Raw genomic sequence first — 16,733 nt, forward strand, 5'->3', positions numbered from 1 at the left:
ACCCAGCCACCTGGGTGTCTCAGCACTTTATCTCGTCCTGTGCCTCTCATCAGGAGAGTGCTTGTGATTCATAGAATTTGAGCAACCCACGAGACTCCCAAAATTGGGAGCGGCTGCTTTCGGTTTCCTAAGAAATCGAAAAGAGCCAGGCACGGAACCAGTCTTAGATGCAGACTTCCAAGACTGGCAACGAGGGCACATCCTCGAGAGGCAGCGCTCTCGCGGCTCCCGAAACGCCAGACCCCACAGGAGAATGCGAATCGGTTCCCACTGCCCTCGGCCGAGAGAAACTTGTCTCCCGGAAGAGAGTCAGTCCCTTAGAAGTCCCGCAGGACTCCTGAAGGGGATCTCTTCCTTGCTTCTTTTAGTGTTAAAACCGATAAGATCAAGACACCAGACTGGGAATCCAACCAAGCACTAGTAAGCACTCAGGAAGCGCTTGCGGTGCTGGCAGGAAGAGCTGAGACACCTAGGTGCCTTGGCCCTTTCTCTCGCTCTGCTCCCGAACTGGGCCAGGGAGAGTACTCTCCAGACCAGATCGGGATACTCGATATTTCATAGAATCTCGAGCACTTGGAGCAGCTCGTGAACAAGCGCCCGAAGCAGGCCCCATCTTAGAGGCAGAACCTCTAGGACTGGGAACGGGATTGCAAACTGAGGTCTGCGCGCCTGCGGCTCCTGAAACACATAACCCACGGGTATGTGAATCAGTTTCCTAACCCCAAGGTCGAGAAGAGCCAATGAGAGACCCACAGCCTCCTCAGAAGGAGGCAGTCCCTAGATGTCCAAGGGCATCAAGGGGAAGAAGCAGCCTTCCTCTCCTTCAGCCAACGGAGGTCTGTCTGATTCCCGGGACCTTGGGAGAGGAAGGGAAGAGGCAGCAGAAGACGAAATCAAAGATAAGATGAAGACAGTGGCTACTTCCACAGGATGACTTCCTTCACCTTCACTCCGACATCTTCTACAGGATGGTGGACACAAAACATCATAACCTCCAGGGCAGCTAGGCAGGAACACAACAGAAGCGGCCCAGGACACCACCACCAAGAGAAGCAGCAGGCACGATCAGGACAGCCGATGCAAGAGCTATGGCAGCGGTTCGGAAGGCAGGAGCTACCGCAATGGCCAGGAATGTCGCTTCCACAGGGCGACTTCCTTCACTTTCACTCCGACAACTTCTACAGGATGGTGGACATCATAACCTCCAGGGCAGCTAGGCAATCACACAACGGAAGCGGCCCTGGGCACGACCACCAAGATAAGCAGCAGACACGATCAGGACAGCTGAAGCAGGAGCTACGGAAGCAGCGGTCTGGAAGGCAGGAGCTACAGCAGCGGCCAGGAACATCAGATGAAACTCACCAGCAATACAGGAATGATCAGGGCGGCTGCGGCAGAAGACCAGGAAGAGCCGCCCAGAGACTGTCGTCGAGTTAACAGGAGCACAACACAGGAAACAGCAAGAGCAGATGGACCACAGCTCGATATGTTGAAGGAAGGGAGAAAGTTCGCGGCTGTAGCCTGCCATTTTGGCATGAACGAATCCACCATTCACTACATCTACAAGAACGAGGCGAAGATTAGGAAGACAGCTGCCATCACCTTTAACAAGTTGGCGAAGAGAGTGGTTACGGCTCGTAATAAAAGGACTGTCCGTATGGAAGCTGCTTTGGCCGTATGGATAGCTGACTGCCGAAAGAAGAACATAGCCTTGGATACGAACATTATCCAAACAAAGGCTAGGAGCCTGTACGAGACCTTCGCCGCCAAGGAATCAGAGGACGACAGTGGCAACCGCGAAGAAGCAGAAGAAGATGAAGAAGACGTAGAAGATCCGTAACCAGGGACGTCCAGTCATTCACCACGTAAGAAACTGCAATTTTCTGCTAGCAAAGGGTGGTTTGCAGTTTCAGAAACGCTACGGTCTAAAACACGCTCCCTTGCATGGCGAGGCTGCTTCGGCTGACACGGTCGCTGCTGAAACATACATCAATGAAACCTTCAAGAAGATTATCTCTGAAGGTGGATATCAGCCCGAACAAGTTTTTAATATGGACGAGACGGGCTTGTTGTGGAAAAGAATGCCCTTGCGAAATTTCCTGTTCAAAGAGGAAGCAAAAGCCTCTGGCTTTAAAGCATACAAGGATCATGTGACCCTCGTGATGTGTGGCAATGCTGTGGGATTTTTACTAAAGCCAGGACTTATTTACAAGTCTAAAAACCCAAGGGCTTTAAAAAACAAAAACAAGAATCTGCTACCCGTACATTGGATGCACAATCCAAAGGCCTGGATAACGAAGATGCTGACCTCCGACTGGTTCCACCAGTGTTTTATCCCGCAAGTGAAGGTGTATCTAGCAGAAAAGGGCATGCCATTCAGTCCTTCTCATTATGGATAATGCTCGTGGCCATGCTACTGATCTGTCCTATTCGGGGGTTCAGGTTGAGTTCCTACCACCCAACACGACGTCACTTATTCAGCCAATGGACCAGGGGGTTATCAGGGCTTTCAAGGCCCTATACACGAGGAATGCCCTAGCGAACCTGGTTGCTTCTGTGGATGCCACCCAAGAAGACAACAATTTCAACTTGAAGGCATACTGGCAGCAGTACACAATTGCTGCATGCCTCCAAAATATCCACAAGGCATTGGAAGAAATGAAGCCTGCCATCATTAACGCCAGCTGGAAGAAGTTGTGGCCCGAGGTTGTTTACAACGACAAAGGATTTACCCCTGCCGAAATCTAACACTTGGCAGTACAGAAAACTGTGGAATTAGCTGCAATCCTTGGAGGTGAGGGCTTTGCAGACATGACCACGGGCGACGTCAACGAACTTCTAGACTGCCACTCCCAGCCGCTAACTGACGAAGACCTCGAAGAGTTAACGAAGTCAGCGAGCGAAGAAGAAGAAGCAGCGCAGCAAGAAACAGAAGTTGTCTCCCAAACTGGCTTGACTTTGGAATGGCTCACCTGGCTCTGCAACCTGGCTAAGGAACTGCAAGAGCAGTCGCAGAAATGGGACAACGATTTGGTTCGATCGGTTCAATTCTGCAACATGGTCGATGACGTCATGGCCCCCTACAAGATGCTCTTCGACTGGAAAAAGAAGCAGCGGCAGCAACTGCCAATCACAATGTTTTTGCAGCCTCGCAAAAAAGAGCCAGTTCCTGCAGCACGCTTGGGAGCCATTGCAGGGGGTGAAAATTGAAGCGAAGTTCAACAAAAACCACAAAAAAAATCACACAGCACAGCGTAAAGTAAACCGTTCGATGAGAAAGCTTGAAGCGAAGTGGCCGCGAGTGAGAGACAAGGGGAGATGCTGCGGGTTCTGAGTATCAGTCTAAGCACCAATCACAGGCCCGATTAGAAATCGGGAAGCTGTGATTTGTCGTCTCCCTCCCATGCACCAATCACAACCCGTGTTACAACGCACTTAGTCACCGAGATGGTACGCTTTGTGTTTTCCCAATAATGGAACATGCGGTACTGTATAGGCATCACTTCCCAGATGGTTCTTTTTCTTTGTCATAGGAGTTACAGGTGCAAACATGTTTTTTTTGCTATTTTACGCTTGTTTTGTTGTTCGTAAGACTAGGAAATACTATTTATTATTAATATTTTAATGGATTTAATAAGAAATTTTGGGTGTTCATATACCGCGATCATTCTAGAATTTTCCAAAAAATCTGCGATATATTTTCCATTAATATGTATTAAAAACTCCACCAAGTCGTGAATTCGTGATAATCGAATCGTGAAGTAGTGAGGGGTCACTGTAAATGCAAAAGCATGTTAGGTTAAGCGTGTTTGGAATATAGTACTGTCTCATCATTACATAACCAAAACACGCAAAACTGGACTTTTTGTTACATTTTAATCTAAAACACTAAAATAACACCTACCTGCATTTCTCACTCTATTTCTCCAGAAAATTAAATGATAATACTAATCTTATGAAGCACTGCAATGGACATAAAACATTCAAAATTACTTATTCAGCAAGAAAGTCACCCCTTAATTCATTAATGTTATACTTGGAGTCTGAGACAAAAAAAAAAAAAGAAGCATTGCTTATTGTATTGACATATATATGAATGATAAGCCATGGGGTCATATGAAAGCTATCACCATAGGAAATACATGAGTGCTATACAATTATAATACAAACTGTACTTTGCTATACAGTTAGGATGGAATCAAAGAAACTCTAAGTAGAGTGCCTCTGTAACATAGCTTTTTATTAACAAAAATAAAAATTGTGTTGAGCATGATTTACTTTAGGCACAGTAACTCAGAAATAATATACTAAAGTATTAATAGCCAGCAGCAGATGATATTACATTTAAATTGGGCAAAATCTGAATCCTACTATAAACAGACACACATCCTTAACAACACAATTATAAAGACAGGTTACCTAGAAGTTGTGGACGGAATCTCAGGCATGCTATTAGCATATAAAGTGCCTGTGAGGCAATTAGAGAGTCAATGGGAGGTATAGTAGCCTGCTGCACACACACTCCACCTTGGAGGACACCTTCACTGTCACTGCTTGAGCTGTGGGTACTTCCTGCAAGTAGTAATAAAAAACAACTGAAACAATATCACCTGCATTCAGACTGCAGAACTCCAATACAGTGTAGTATCTGAACAGACTACAGTTATAGAAAAAATAAAGGATTCTTAAGATCTTTCTGACTACATAATGATGTAAGATCTGAGGTACCTCAAGTTATACAAACAAATGTCTTTTGTCCTTGCAGTACAAGTATAAACCTTTCTTGATAATGTTGTGGATGCTACAATTCTCTAGTTTGCATGAAGCTATAATGCCTTCACTAAATGTCATACTCCTGTTCCTTACTTCATCTAAATAACTTATTCCATGGTGCTACTTATTTATGTATACAGCAATATCTCAACAAGCCAGATTAATATTAGAGAAACTTGTCCAGCTCATTTACCAAATATCCAGGAAATAAGTAATCCGAAAAATTTAAAGGAAAAACAAATGCTATACTCCTTGGGTCATTTTCCCAAGTAAAGCACGACAACTGTCTCATTATACTGACAAATCTCTTACACTGGGACCAGAAAAAACATGTATAATCAATATGCTATATACTACTTATTAAGCATTTGCAAGAAAGTGCTATACAAGAAAATTGCACTCAAACACAGAAAACCTTTTGCACCATAAGATATACAGAACTTGAATTCTGCCCAATAGTAAAATATTCTAAAATTTTTAACAAATCCCTTTAAAATTACTTGACAAAAGGCAGAAAATGCTGTTATACACTCCATACCCAAATATGAATTTGCAAATGAGCAACAGGACACAAAAACTCTCTATTCAAGATGATACAATTACTGCATAAAGAACATAAAATCTGGGTGAATGTTTACTCTTTCTTTCCTTTTATACTTTATCAAAATCTCCCAAAATGGCATAAAATATAAATCTCAATTAATACACAAACTTAGCCCAGAAAAGTTAAATACATGTACTATATTTTGATAATTCAATAGATGTTTCTATGGTTTTTCTTTCCATTTTTCCTTCTTCTTCAGGGCTTGTTAAACCCATCATGCCAACATTCTCCTGTTCATATTCCTTTTCTTCAATCGTCGTTTCGTGGTTACGTCTTCACAGTCTCTCATAAATTTATTAAAAAATTCTTGCTCTCTCTCTCAGTATACATATCCTTTAATGAAAAAACATTTAAAAATATCACTAAAATGTTATTTCACTTAAAGAATCCATTTATACTGTATTATTATACTGATCCAATCACCTTAAAAATATTTAAAATCAGAATTTCATATTTAGGCAACACAAAACCCCCGGTAGCAAGTTCTCCGACAACAGAATCTCAGTTCTCTCTCTCTCTCTCTCTCTCTCTCTCTACCGTATATCAGTACTGTATTGTACATATCCTTTAACAAAATATCAATTACTGTACCATAAACATACAAACACAAAATGAAACAAACCCAGAAAGTTCACTACGAGATCAGTGAGTGTGTGCATAAGTAGGTATGTGTTGCAAAATTTTTTGCTTTGTCTGATTTACTGTACCGTACTTCATTACAAGATTAGTTGACTATGATTATCACACATTATAATATGTCTCCAGTAATCACGGGGGGTTAGGGACCACAACCACCCAAGTTAAGCAAAAATCTGCGTCAAGTTGGTATCTCTCTCTAAAAATGCTTACAACTGCCTATTTCAATAGTTCACACACCAAATATACCTTAAACTATCTTCCTAAAACCCTTTAATATAATTTCAAAGTCATCTTACAACATCAACATTACCCTTAAAAATATATGGCTTACAGCTATGTGTGAAAACTAAACTCAAGTCCCCCATACATTCAAGCACAGCCACTTTCTCTCATACAGTATTGGAGCTTTCTGGTTTTCTTTTTTCAGACAGAGGAAATATTGGGAATTCACGAGTAGAGGAGTTAAATACTGTACAGTACTTAAATATCTAAATATATATTGAAAAAAAAAATACCAAATTATAAATGCAATTAACAGTGATAAAATATTCTCTTGTGTATGTACATGTTACAATGATTTACTAATTTTCAAATATTAATATTAATATAAACACAGCAAAATATCGATAAAATGTTATTTCACCTAAAGAATCCATTTACAATGTATTAGTGTATGTTGATCTGTTATCATCATAGTATGTATAATAAAAAAATGAGAGAGAGATAATAAAAGAGAGAGAGAGAGAGAGAGATCATAGTATGTATAATAAAAAAGAGAGAGAGAGAGAGAGAGAGAGAGAGAGAGAGAGAGAGAGAGAGAGAGAGAGAGAGAGAGAGAGAGAGAGAGAGAAATGGTGTTTACAACCGAAGTCTCAGCACAGTAGCTGGGGTCGAGACTTGACTTGACAGGCTGGGGAGGAGAGTAAAACCTTGTGCTGCTTACGTATGAAATTCGGATCTTAAATATTTTTATGGTGATTAGAGATGAAACATTAACAGTGATAAAATATTCTTTCGTGTACTGTTATTATATGTGTGATAATCACAGAGTCAATTAAGCTTGTAATGAAGTATGGCTCAGTAAATCAGAGAAAGAGAAACATATCCCAACATGTATATACCTACAGTAAAAACAATTACAAGTGTCAGGACGATAATTTTTTTTATACTGTACATATTACGATGATAATAGAGCAATATAATACAATATAAATGGAACCTGTAAGTGAAATAACTTTTCATTGATATTTTGCTGTTTTTTCATTAAAGGATTGTATACTGAGAGAGAGAGAGAGAGAGAGAGAGAGAGAGAGAGAGAGAGAGAGAGAGAGAGAGAGAGAGAGAGAGAGAGAGAGAGAGAGAGAGAGGAGGTATTTATGTACACTGGTAAGCTGTTTTATGATTTTACGGGATTTTAATTTAGCATTTTATTGATATTTTGCTGTGTTTACATTAATATTACTATTTGAAAATTCATAAAAAATTTTTTATCCCAAAAATGTATTTAGTCATGAAAATAAAATGAAAATACAGCAATTAGTGAATACTGCTCTGCGAAAAAAATTTGTGAATTAGTGAACTTTCCTCGATATATTTGGAGATCAGTTCCACAGAAAAACCCAAGATTAACTGAAGACATGATTGCTCATCCACAATCTAGAGGGGCTCCACTGTAAAACAGTACACAAGAGAATATTTTATCACTTGATGTTTCACCTCTAATCACTGTAAAAATATTTACAATCTGAATTTCATACATAGGAAACACACAACCAAGTCTTACTCTCCTCCCCCGCTACAGTTTAACCGCACCTGTCAAGTCTTGTCCCCAGCTAGTTACTGTGCTTAGACTTCAATGTAAATGCTGTACCTCAGTTCTCTCTCTCTCTCTTTCAGTATCATTTTCCTTAATGGAAAAAAACAGCAAATTATATCAATAAAATGTTATTTCACTTACAGAATCCATTTATACTGTGCTTAGACTTCGATGTAAATACCTCAGTTCTCTCTCTCTCCCTCTCTCTCAGTATAAATATCCTTTAATGAAAAAACACAGCAAAATAGCAACAAAACCTTATTTCACTTACATAATCCATTTATACTTTGCTTAGACTTCGATGTAAACACCTCAGTTCTCTCCCTCTCTCTCTCTCTCTCTCTCTCACCCCCTTTGCAACACCCAGTATGCAAGTCAACCACATGAGTAAAGGTAAAGAACTGTTTCTTTTTACTGACTGTACAGTACTGTAATTTACCACAGAAGTAAATGTAAGGATATTATTTACCTTGTATGTACAGTACGTGCTCAGGAATTTTTATTTTTTTCATTTTTACTGATTCACTTCACTACGTATGCTTAAGTTCTGACTTACAGACAAAATATGGTTACGTTGCGGATGTAGGAATGGATCTCGGATGTAAACCAAGACCTTCTGTATTTATAAAATACAGCCTCAAATATACTGGAGCTTTCTTTCAATATAAAGTTCTCTATTTGCATCTTTTATATATTTTGCTCCTTTTATATTTTGTCCATCTTTCCTGACCCACTGCCCTAGCCTCAATACTTTTGCTATTTCCTATGGTGTGTTCCAATTCTGTTTACACTTCTACTGACTCCTTCTCTTTGCCCTTGCCACCTTCCTTTTAGCTTCCCTTCTCTTCTCCCTGTATGCATCGTAATTCTCCTTTCTGCTTACCCCCTGCCAGATCTTGAAAGCTCTCTTTTTCTTCAACTGTCCTTTGTACATCTTGACATAATTGCCCTTGGTGATGTGAAATATGCATTTCAGTCAGTGTTACAGTTATCAGTTCTTGTTTGGGTAAACGGCACACACTTGTTGGGATTGTCACAAGATGTTTGGTGGCACTAGGGTCTAACCAGTTTTCTAAAGCACCAATAAGAGTCTAATCTGTAGACTTGTTTATCACACAAAGTTCCATTCCGTTCTCTATATAATTTTTCACATTGTACACCATTTCTATGAATAATACAATACTATGGATTATCTGATAACTGATAAAATTATGGTACAATATAAATTTTAAGGGTCCTTAATTTGCAAACTAAATATATGACAAGAACAACAAACCTGTGCTACTCTGCCTTGATGATTTACTATCAGGGGGAGAAAGTGCAGGGTCACGGACAGTGAGAACAGCGGAAGATAGGTACAGTTTCCCAGCAGCGCCAGCCCATGACACTCTCATTAGGCTTGACACTAGCTCACACCATTCCTCAGAACTCAGCTCCTAAGAGTTAAGAATATATTTCATTTAAGATATTGCAATTAAATTTTATTATCCACAAAATACACAATCAAGAATAATTCAAAAAAACAACATTTTTAAAATACAATCCTTTCATTTACACAGGCGAATCTCTGGGTTTCATAAATCCTAGGCATTCCATTCCTAAACATAAGGATGAAAAAAATAATCTGCTGGCTGACTGGCAACACTGCACATGCAAGCTTGTCCACTGGGTCCAGTTAGATAAGCACCTCACTCCTCTTGTGGTAGATTATAAATGCAAGAAATATGCAATGTTGAGAGGCAGGATCATAAACTGTACATGATCAATTTTTATTTCTTTTCATTGTTTTTTCAAATATATGGATTCTTTGATTTACAAGAAGGGGATGCACCAGCATGATTTTCATATTCTAATTCTTGCACATTGAGATTCTTTACCATATAGTAATTATTTTTTATATAAAATTCCTGAAAGTACCAGATATGTCTGTCCTTTTTCCACTGGTCAAATTTATTCACATTTTTGTGATATGAAAAAATATATACAGAAATATCTCCTGTTATGTTTGTTTTTGGTACTCTTGACTTTAAGGTAAATTTTGTGCAAAAAAAATAGGGAAAAATGTAAATTGATATACATCGGGTTTTGCAACTTCATGTCTGTCAGCACAAATATTAAAAAGTCCCAAAATACAAAAATCAATAGAAAAAAAGTCCAAAATCACATAAAAATACATTGCAATACATTAAATATACAGTAATGTAATTTACAGAATAAAACCATTTAATAGCTTAATAATGATAAATATACTGTCAAAGTACAACACATTAGGCTGTAATGGTTCCAGTGGTCAGTCACATGGCTTTCATGTTATTTGTAGCATCTTGTTTCTGTTGAATTTGTGCCTTTAACATTTGTTTCATGGGCCCAAAGAATGTTCCTGGTGAAACTAAGTGTCACGCTAAAATGTTGGAGAATAGGTGACAGTGATGAAATGCAATAAAAAATATTTTTATGATAAAATAAAGTTTTATATATACTTACCAACTAACTACATAGCTATTAGTTTCTAACTATCGCAGCAGTTAAAAATTTGAAATTCGCAATAACGCTCTATTGTTTTGGGGTAGGTAACTACACCCCGCCCACTTTTGGAGAAGAATAGGTACAACAGTGCTGGAGAGCTCAATTTATTTGTGCCCTATGTCCATGAGAGAGGAGGCAGGAGGGCTCTGATCATGTAGTTACTTGGAAAGTATATATAAAACTTTATTTTATCATCAAAATGTAATTTTTATATAAGTAACTTACCAAGTAACTACATAGCTGAATCCCACATTGACAGGAGGTGGGATGCATGGACACGTTCTACTCAAAAACACTCAGTAAAGGAGATGAATTTTAAATAGAAAGGTAGCTAGCATTGGTAGAATGCTTGTTGTAACTTTATCTGGTGTGGTGAGACAGCGGCAGCAGGAAGATACTGCCTCTGGTTGGTGCTCATCTCAACTTGTAGTGACGTGGCAGTAAAGCCGAGGGTCTTCTCTACTCCAATGGGGAGCCTTGCAACCAAGGAGTGCTCTGAGGGCTGACAAGGCATTACAAAATAAAACAAGTGCCCTTGCCCTGGGCACAGTACAATGAATACAACCAGAAATTCTGTTACCCACACACTATAAAAAAAAAAACATCACCCATCCATTAAAAACAACTGGTGGGTACTTCAGGTACACAGTAACCTCAGGCTTCACAAAACTTAACATCCTTTAACAATGCAAGGAGACAGAGGAATCTGATGTTGATGCCAATCAGATGAAGCCATCTTGCGAGAGGGGTGAGGACTCAAATAAACACTTGAGGTGCCGTGGAAAGCCCAAAGCAGAGAGCCCAAAACTGAAATACTTTGCCCTGGAAGATGAACCTGAGATACTTCCTGAAGTCCAGATGGATGGGGGTATGGAAGTGTGTGTCTTGCATATCCAGCATTATCATCCAATCGCCCGGGTGAATGGATGATATGGCTGACTTCATCTCCGTTATGAAGAGATTGAGGGCGCTTACATTGAGGGCTTGTCTCCAACCCCCTGACACTTTGGGGACTATAAACAGACGACTGTAGAAGCCCTCTGTGCAGGTGTCCTCAACTTCTTCTATGACTCTCTTTAGATGGAGAGAGGATATTTCCTTCAAAAGGGCCGAATGTTTCTCTGAGCCTTTTGAGTACGCCGTCAAGACAATGGGAGAAGTGACCAAAGGAGGGTTCTTCATGAAGGGGATGGAGTAACCCTCCTTCAGAATCTTGATGATCCACCAGTCTGCCCCTCTGTGACTCCACTTCTCCCAAAAATGGAGAAGTCTGGCTCCTACTGGGGCATGAAGGACTTCTTGTTCATTTCTTAGTCAAGGCCTTGGAAGAGTTCCTTCCCTTGATGGCTCATGCTGAGAACCAGACATTGGCGCTAGGCCTGGGTTGCAACTTGGGGTTGCTTCCACGAAAGGGATGTTGTTGAAGCGGAGAGACTGTCTTTGGCACAAACAACGATGACGAAACCTTGGGGAACTTGGAAGACTGTGCTAAAGAGGTCCTGAGTTGACTTCTTCTGAAGGTCAGAAGCTATTTCTTCCAAAATCAACAGATGGAAAAGGGGAAGCGAATCCAAAGGCGGATATAATAACGCCGACCTTGTGGCTGTGTGACTCCTCTGGTGGTGAAGAAACACGAAAGTTCTCTTTTCTTCAGAACCCCGAAAGAGACAAGGACCGCAAGTTCTGAAGAGCCATCCCTGATGGCTCTGTCAGAGCACGACAAAACTCCAAACAAATCCGTCGCGAAGTGCTGAGCCATGTCCTTGTGTTCTTCGATCTTCTTGGCAAGAGCTCTTACTGTCCAGTCGAGGAAGCTAAAAACCTCGAAAACCTTGACAAGGCTCTTAACTAGGTGGTTTAGCTCTGCCAAAGAGAACATAAACTTCGTCAAAGCAAAGGCCGAGGGACAGGAAGAGTCGACGAGGCCAGAGAAATCCCCTTGGGAGGAGGCAGTGACTCCCAAAGAGGGAGCTTCCCCGGTGGCATATGACAGGTATCTCCTCTTAATTAGACGAGAGGGAGGATGGGCGTAAGTACCTTTACCTTGCTCTCTCTTAACAAAGAGCCAGTCTTCGATTTCCTTGATCACCTTTCTAGAGGACGAGGAAAGGATCATCTTGGGAAGCCTGGAGCTATCTTCTGGAAGGCTCCTCATCAGGAAGGAAGAAGCAGGTGAGACGGGGCAGCTGGAGCGAAAAAAGATGGAAAACTAGCCAACAGGTAGCGAAGGTGAGCTGAATATGAATATGCCAAAGGAGGAGCAGTGTCATAATTGAACTCTTCTCCTTCTTCAGAAGCGATCGGAAACGAGGATAAGTCATGAGCAGGGTTGGAGGCAGGAGCTTTCTAGGGGAAGCTCATGATTTCAGACAACTGTTGATTGATGGGTGCCAAAGAAGGCTCATTTTGTTCCAAGGTGGGCACTTTGTACTCAGAAGTAGACAGGTGATGAAGGGTTGGCGCCAGAAGCTCAGGAGCTGGCACTGGGCACTCAGGAACTGGCGCCGAGTGCTTGGCCTCTGGGCACTCGGGAAGAGACAGGCACTTAGGCAATGGGCACCTGAAGTGGTCCTTTGGGCGCTCAACAGAGGGCATTCCGGAAAGAATACTTCTGGCAAATCCCATGGGTGAGAAGGAAGTCGTGCAGGGACAAAGACAGAGGGATCTACAGCGTAGCTGCAGGAAGGTGGTGGACTGCGAAGCACCTCCTTGTACCGCTTAACAGGCAGCGGAGAAGAGTGGCTGACGTCGTCTGCGTGTCTATTCAATGGCCGGGACGAATCAAGAAAGCACCTGTAATCAGAATCAGAATCTGAACTTGACGACAACTAACGCACATCCAGAGACAGGCCTTTCCAGCAGCCATCTGTCGACACCTGGGCTCATGCAACAAGCCCGACTGAGGGGTAACTACACATGGGCAAACCCCACCAGCCTCCCTAGGACTTCTGGTATGTCTTCTCCCAGGTTTAGGAAAGCAGGACAGTGACCTTTGTCTAAGAGGGCCGACAGCATGGGTAGCCACCTCCCCCACTTGCACTTCACTAGACACTTTATCATAAAACATTTTGTCCATTAGGACTTTCAGGGATGCCCCTATCTCAGACACAGTATGCACTACCAGGTTTAACTTCTTATCAAACCTGGATTCAAGGTTGGCAATGGCATCAGGATCAGAAGCATGGGAGCTGGGCACGGGAGTAAATGGATTGATAGGAGGGAGACTGACAATACGAGAAAGGGCAGGAACAGGGGAAGAAGGCATAGCAAGGCTAAGATCTGACTTAGGCTTAGGGTTAGAATCTAGGCTAACAGAAGCCTTACACTTGCCCTATCCCTTTCAAGCTTACTAATGTGAGATTCAAGAGCCTTCCACCTTCTCTCATCCCAATCTTTGCATTCATCACAAATATTCTCCTTAGAACATACAGTGCTCCCCCATTTTTACAAGGGAACAGGTTCCAGAACCTACCGCAGAAATGCAAAATCCAAGGAAATACAAAAATCCCCTCTAAAAATGCTTATAACTGCCAAATATCTTGTATCCCTTAAACTAAAATGCTTATAACTGCCTATTTTAACATTTCACTGCTTAATTTGATAGTTCAAACAAAAATATACCTTAAATTATCATATTAAAACAATTTAATATCATTTCAAACAAAAATACACTAGAAATCATCATCCCAAAACACCAAAATAACCTTATATTACAGTACTCTCTTACTCCTGTTACTCTTAAGTAAGCTATATACACCCCTAAAGCACTTATAACTGCCTATTTTAACAGTTCATAGCCAAACTTGACAGTTCAAACAAAAATATACCTCAGACTCTCATCCAAAAACAACCTAATACCATTTCAAAGTCATTTTTAAAAATTAAGTTCAAGCCTACAACTGTTACTCTTACGTATCCCCTATCATTTAGACAAATGTTTTCTTTGGCCTACGTAAATTTGCACATCATTGTGCTCATATTGTACGTAATGCACTGAGCGTATATTTTACATATATTTTCCTGTGTTGTAAGATGATTTTGAAACTATATTTACTGTACAGGTACGTATTTTAGGATAGTACTACTGGATATAGCACATCTAAAATACCTGGGTAGTTTAGATCGACCGGACACATACATACCTCCAAACAGAATGCTAGGTTTGTTAATTTACGTGATGTTAGTATTTTTGTGATTACATACAAAGACATTTATGATAAAAAAAAATTTTTCAGTATCATATGTAGCTATTTTATTTAACCACCAAATGGGCAACGTTAATAATAATAATAATAATAATAATAATAATAATAATAATAATAATAATAATAATAATAATAATAATAATAATATACTGTAATTTAAAAATTTATGCATTCCTATAGCAAATTATGTGAAATTTTAAACAAACAAGTACATATTCCCAAACTTTTCCCAAGCTATAAAGTGAGGGGGGGGAGAGGTTGGACCTGTCATATATGTCAAATATCTGAACGTGGATATGACAGGTCCAACCTCCCCCCCCTCATGTCAGAACTTTGGAAGATTGGGAATATGTATTTGTTTGTTTAAAATTTCATACAATTTACTATAGAAATGCATAAATTTTTACATTACAGTATTATTATTATTATTATTATTATTATTATTATTATTATTATTAACCCTTAAACGCCGACTGGACGTATCGTATGTCGACTAAAATTGTCTATCGGGTACCGAGTGGATATACGGTACATCGACTGCAAAAAGTTTTTTTAAATATTCGAGGAAAAATAGTTATAGGCCTAGTTTGCGAAAGATTGTAAATCACACGCCTTGAGGGATGCTAAGAGTTCATGGATCACGCTGTTGTTTTCTTTACAAGCGTTACCCAGCCACGCATGCGCGAATTTCTTTCTTCTCACACTACAGAGCATCAGCGACGCATCTCAAAAATTCTTTCGTCACTTTGTCGTAATTTTTGCACCGTTTTATATTAGCCGTTACATAAAGTTTTATATATGAAAATGTGTACAATTTCATGTAGAATACAACAAAAAACCACCCATGGTTGTAGCTTTTATAAGTTTTGAAATATTTTCATATAAATCACGATAAGTGCCAAAATTTCAACCTTCAGTCAACTTTGGCTTGACCAAAATGGTCAAAAAATGCAATTGTAAGCTAAAATTCTTACATTCTAGTAATATTCAATCATTTACCTTCATTTTGCAACAAATTGGAAGTCTCTAGCACAATATTTCGATTTATGGTGAATTTTTGAAAAAACTTTCTTCTTACGTCCACGCAGTAACTCGGTCGAAAATCTCAGAAATTCTTTCATCACTTTGTCGTAATTTTTGCACCATTTTATATTAGCCGTTACATAAAGTTTTATATATGAAAATGTGCGCAATTTTGTGAAAAATACAACAAAAAACAACCCATGGTTGTAGCTTTTATCAGTTTTGAAATATTTTCATATAAATCACGATAAGTGCCAAGAATTTTAACCTTTGGTCAACTTTGACTCGACCAAAATGGTCGAAAAAAGCAATTGTAAGCTAAAACTTACATTCTAGTAATATTCAATCATTTGCCTTCATTTTGCAACAAACGGAACTCTTACATTCTAGTAATATTCAATCATTTACCTTCATTTTGCAACAAACGGGAAGTCTCTAGCACAATATTTCGATTTATAGTGAATTTTTAAAAAAAACTTTTTCCTTACATCCGCATGGTAACTCTGCCAAAAATCTCAGAAATTCTTTCGTCACTTTGTCGTAATGTTTGCACCGTTTTATATTAGGCGTTACATAAAGTGTTATACATGAAAATGTGCGCAATTTCATGTAGAATACAACAAAAAATAACTCATGGTTGTAGCTTTTATCAGTTTTGAAATATTTTCATATAAATCACGATAACTGCCAAAATTTAAACCTTTGGTCAACTTTGACTCTACCGAAATGGTCGAAAAATTAATTTGTAAGCTAAAACTCTTACATTCTAGTAACATTCAATCAGTTAACTTCATTTTGCAACAAACGGGAAGTCTCTAGCACAATATTTCGATTTATGGTGAATTTTTGAAAAAAACTTTTTCCTTACGTCCGCGCAGCGGTAACTCTGCTGAAAATCTCAGAATTTCTTTAGTCACCTTGTCATAATTTTCGCACCGTTTTATATTAGGCCTTACATAAAGTGTTATACATGATAATGTGTGCAATATCATGTAGCATACAACAAAAGATAACTCATGGTTGTAGCTTTTATCAGTTTTGAAATAATTTCATATAAATCACAATAAATAGAAAAAATTCGACCTTCGGTCAACTTTAACGCGACCGAAATGGTCGAAAACTGCAATTGTAAGGTAAGCTAAAACAC

The 16,733-nt window shown here is 39.6% G+C and overlaps 1 protein-coding gene across 4 annotated transcripts in view; it reads right to left on the reverse strand.

Annotated features, from left to right (window-relative positions):
- Nucleotides 1-16,733, reverse strand: part of LOC136832815 (ubiquitin carboxyl-terminal hydrolase 24-like) — a 374,979-nt gene that overhangs the window by 194,218 nt on the left and 164,028 nt on the right. For all 4 annotated transcript variants that reach the window (XM_067094450.1, XM_067094436.1, XM_067094461.1 and 1 more), the window contains exons 22-23: nt 9,109-9,268; nt 4,420-4,572 (exon numbers count right to left, since the gene is read on the reverse strand). In XM_067094450.1, coding sequence (XP_066950551.1) covers nt 4,420-4,572; nt 9,109-9,268 — 313 coding nt within the window. The remainder of the gene's footprint in view (nt 1-4,419; nt 4,573-9,108; nt 9,269-16,733) is intronic.

The sequence above is a fragment of the Macrobrachium rosenbergii genome, chromosome 4 (genome assembly GCF_040412425.1).
Source record: "Macrobrachium rosenbergii isolate ZJJX-2024 chromosome 4, ASM4041242v1, whole genome shotgun sequence".
Classification (NCBI taxonomy): domain Eukaryota; kingdom Metazoa; phylum Arthropoda; class Malacostraca; order Decapoda; family Palaemonidae; genus Macrobrachium; species Macrobrachium rosenbergii.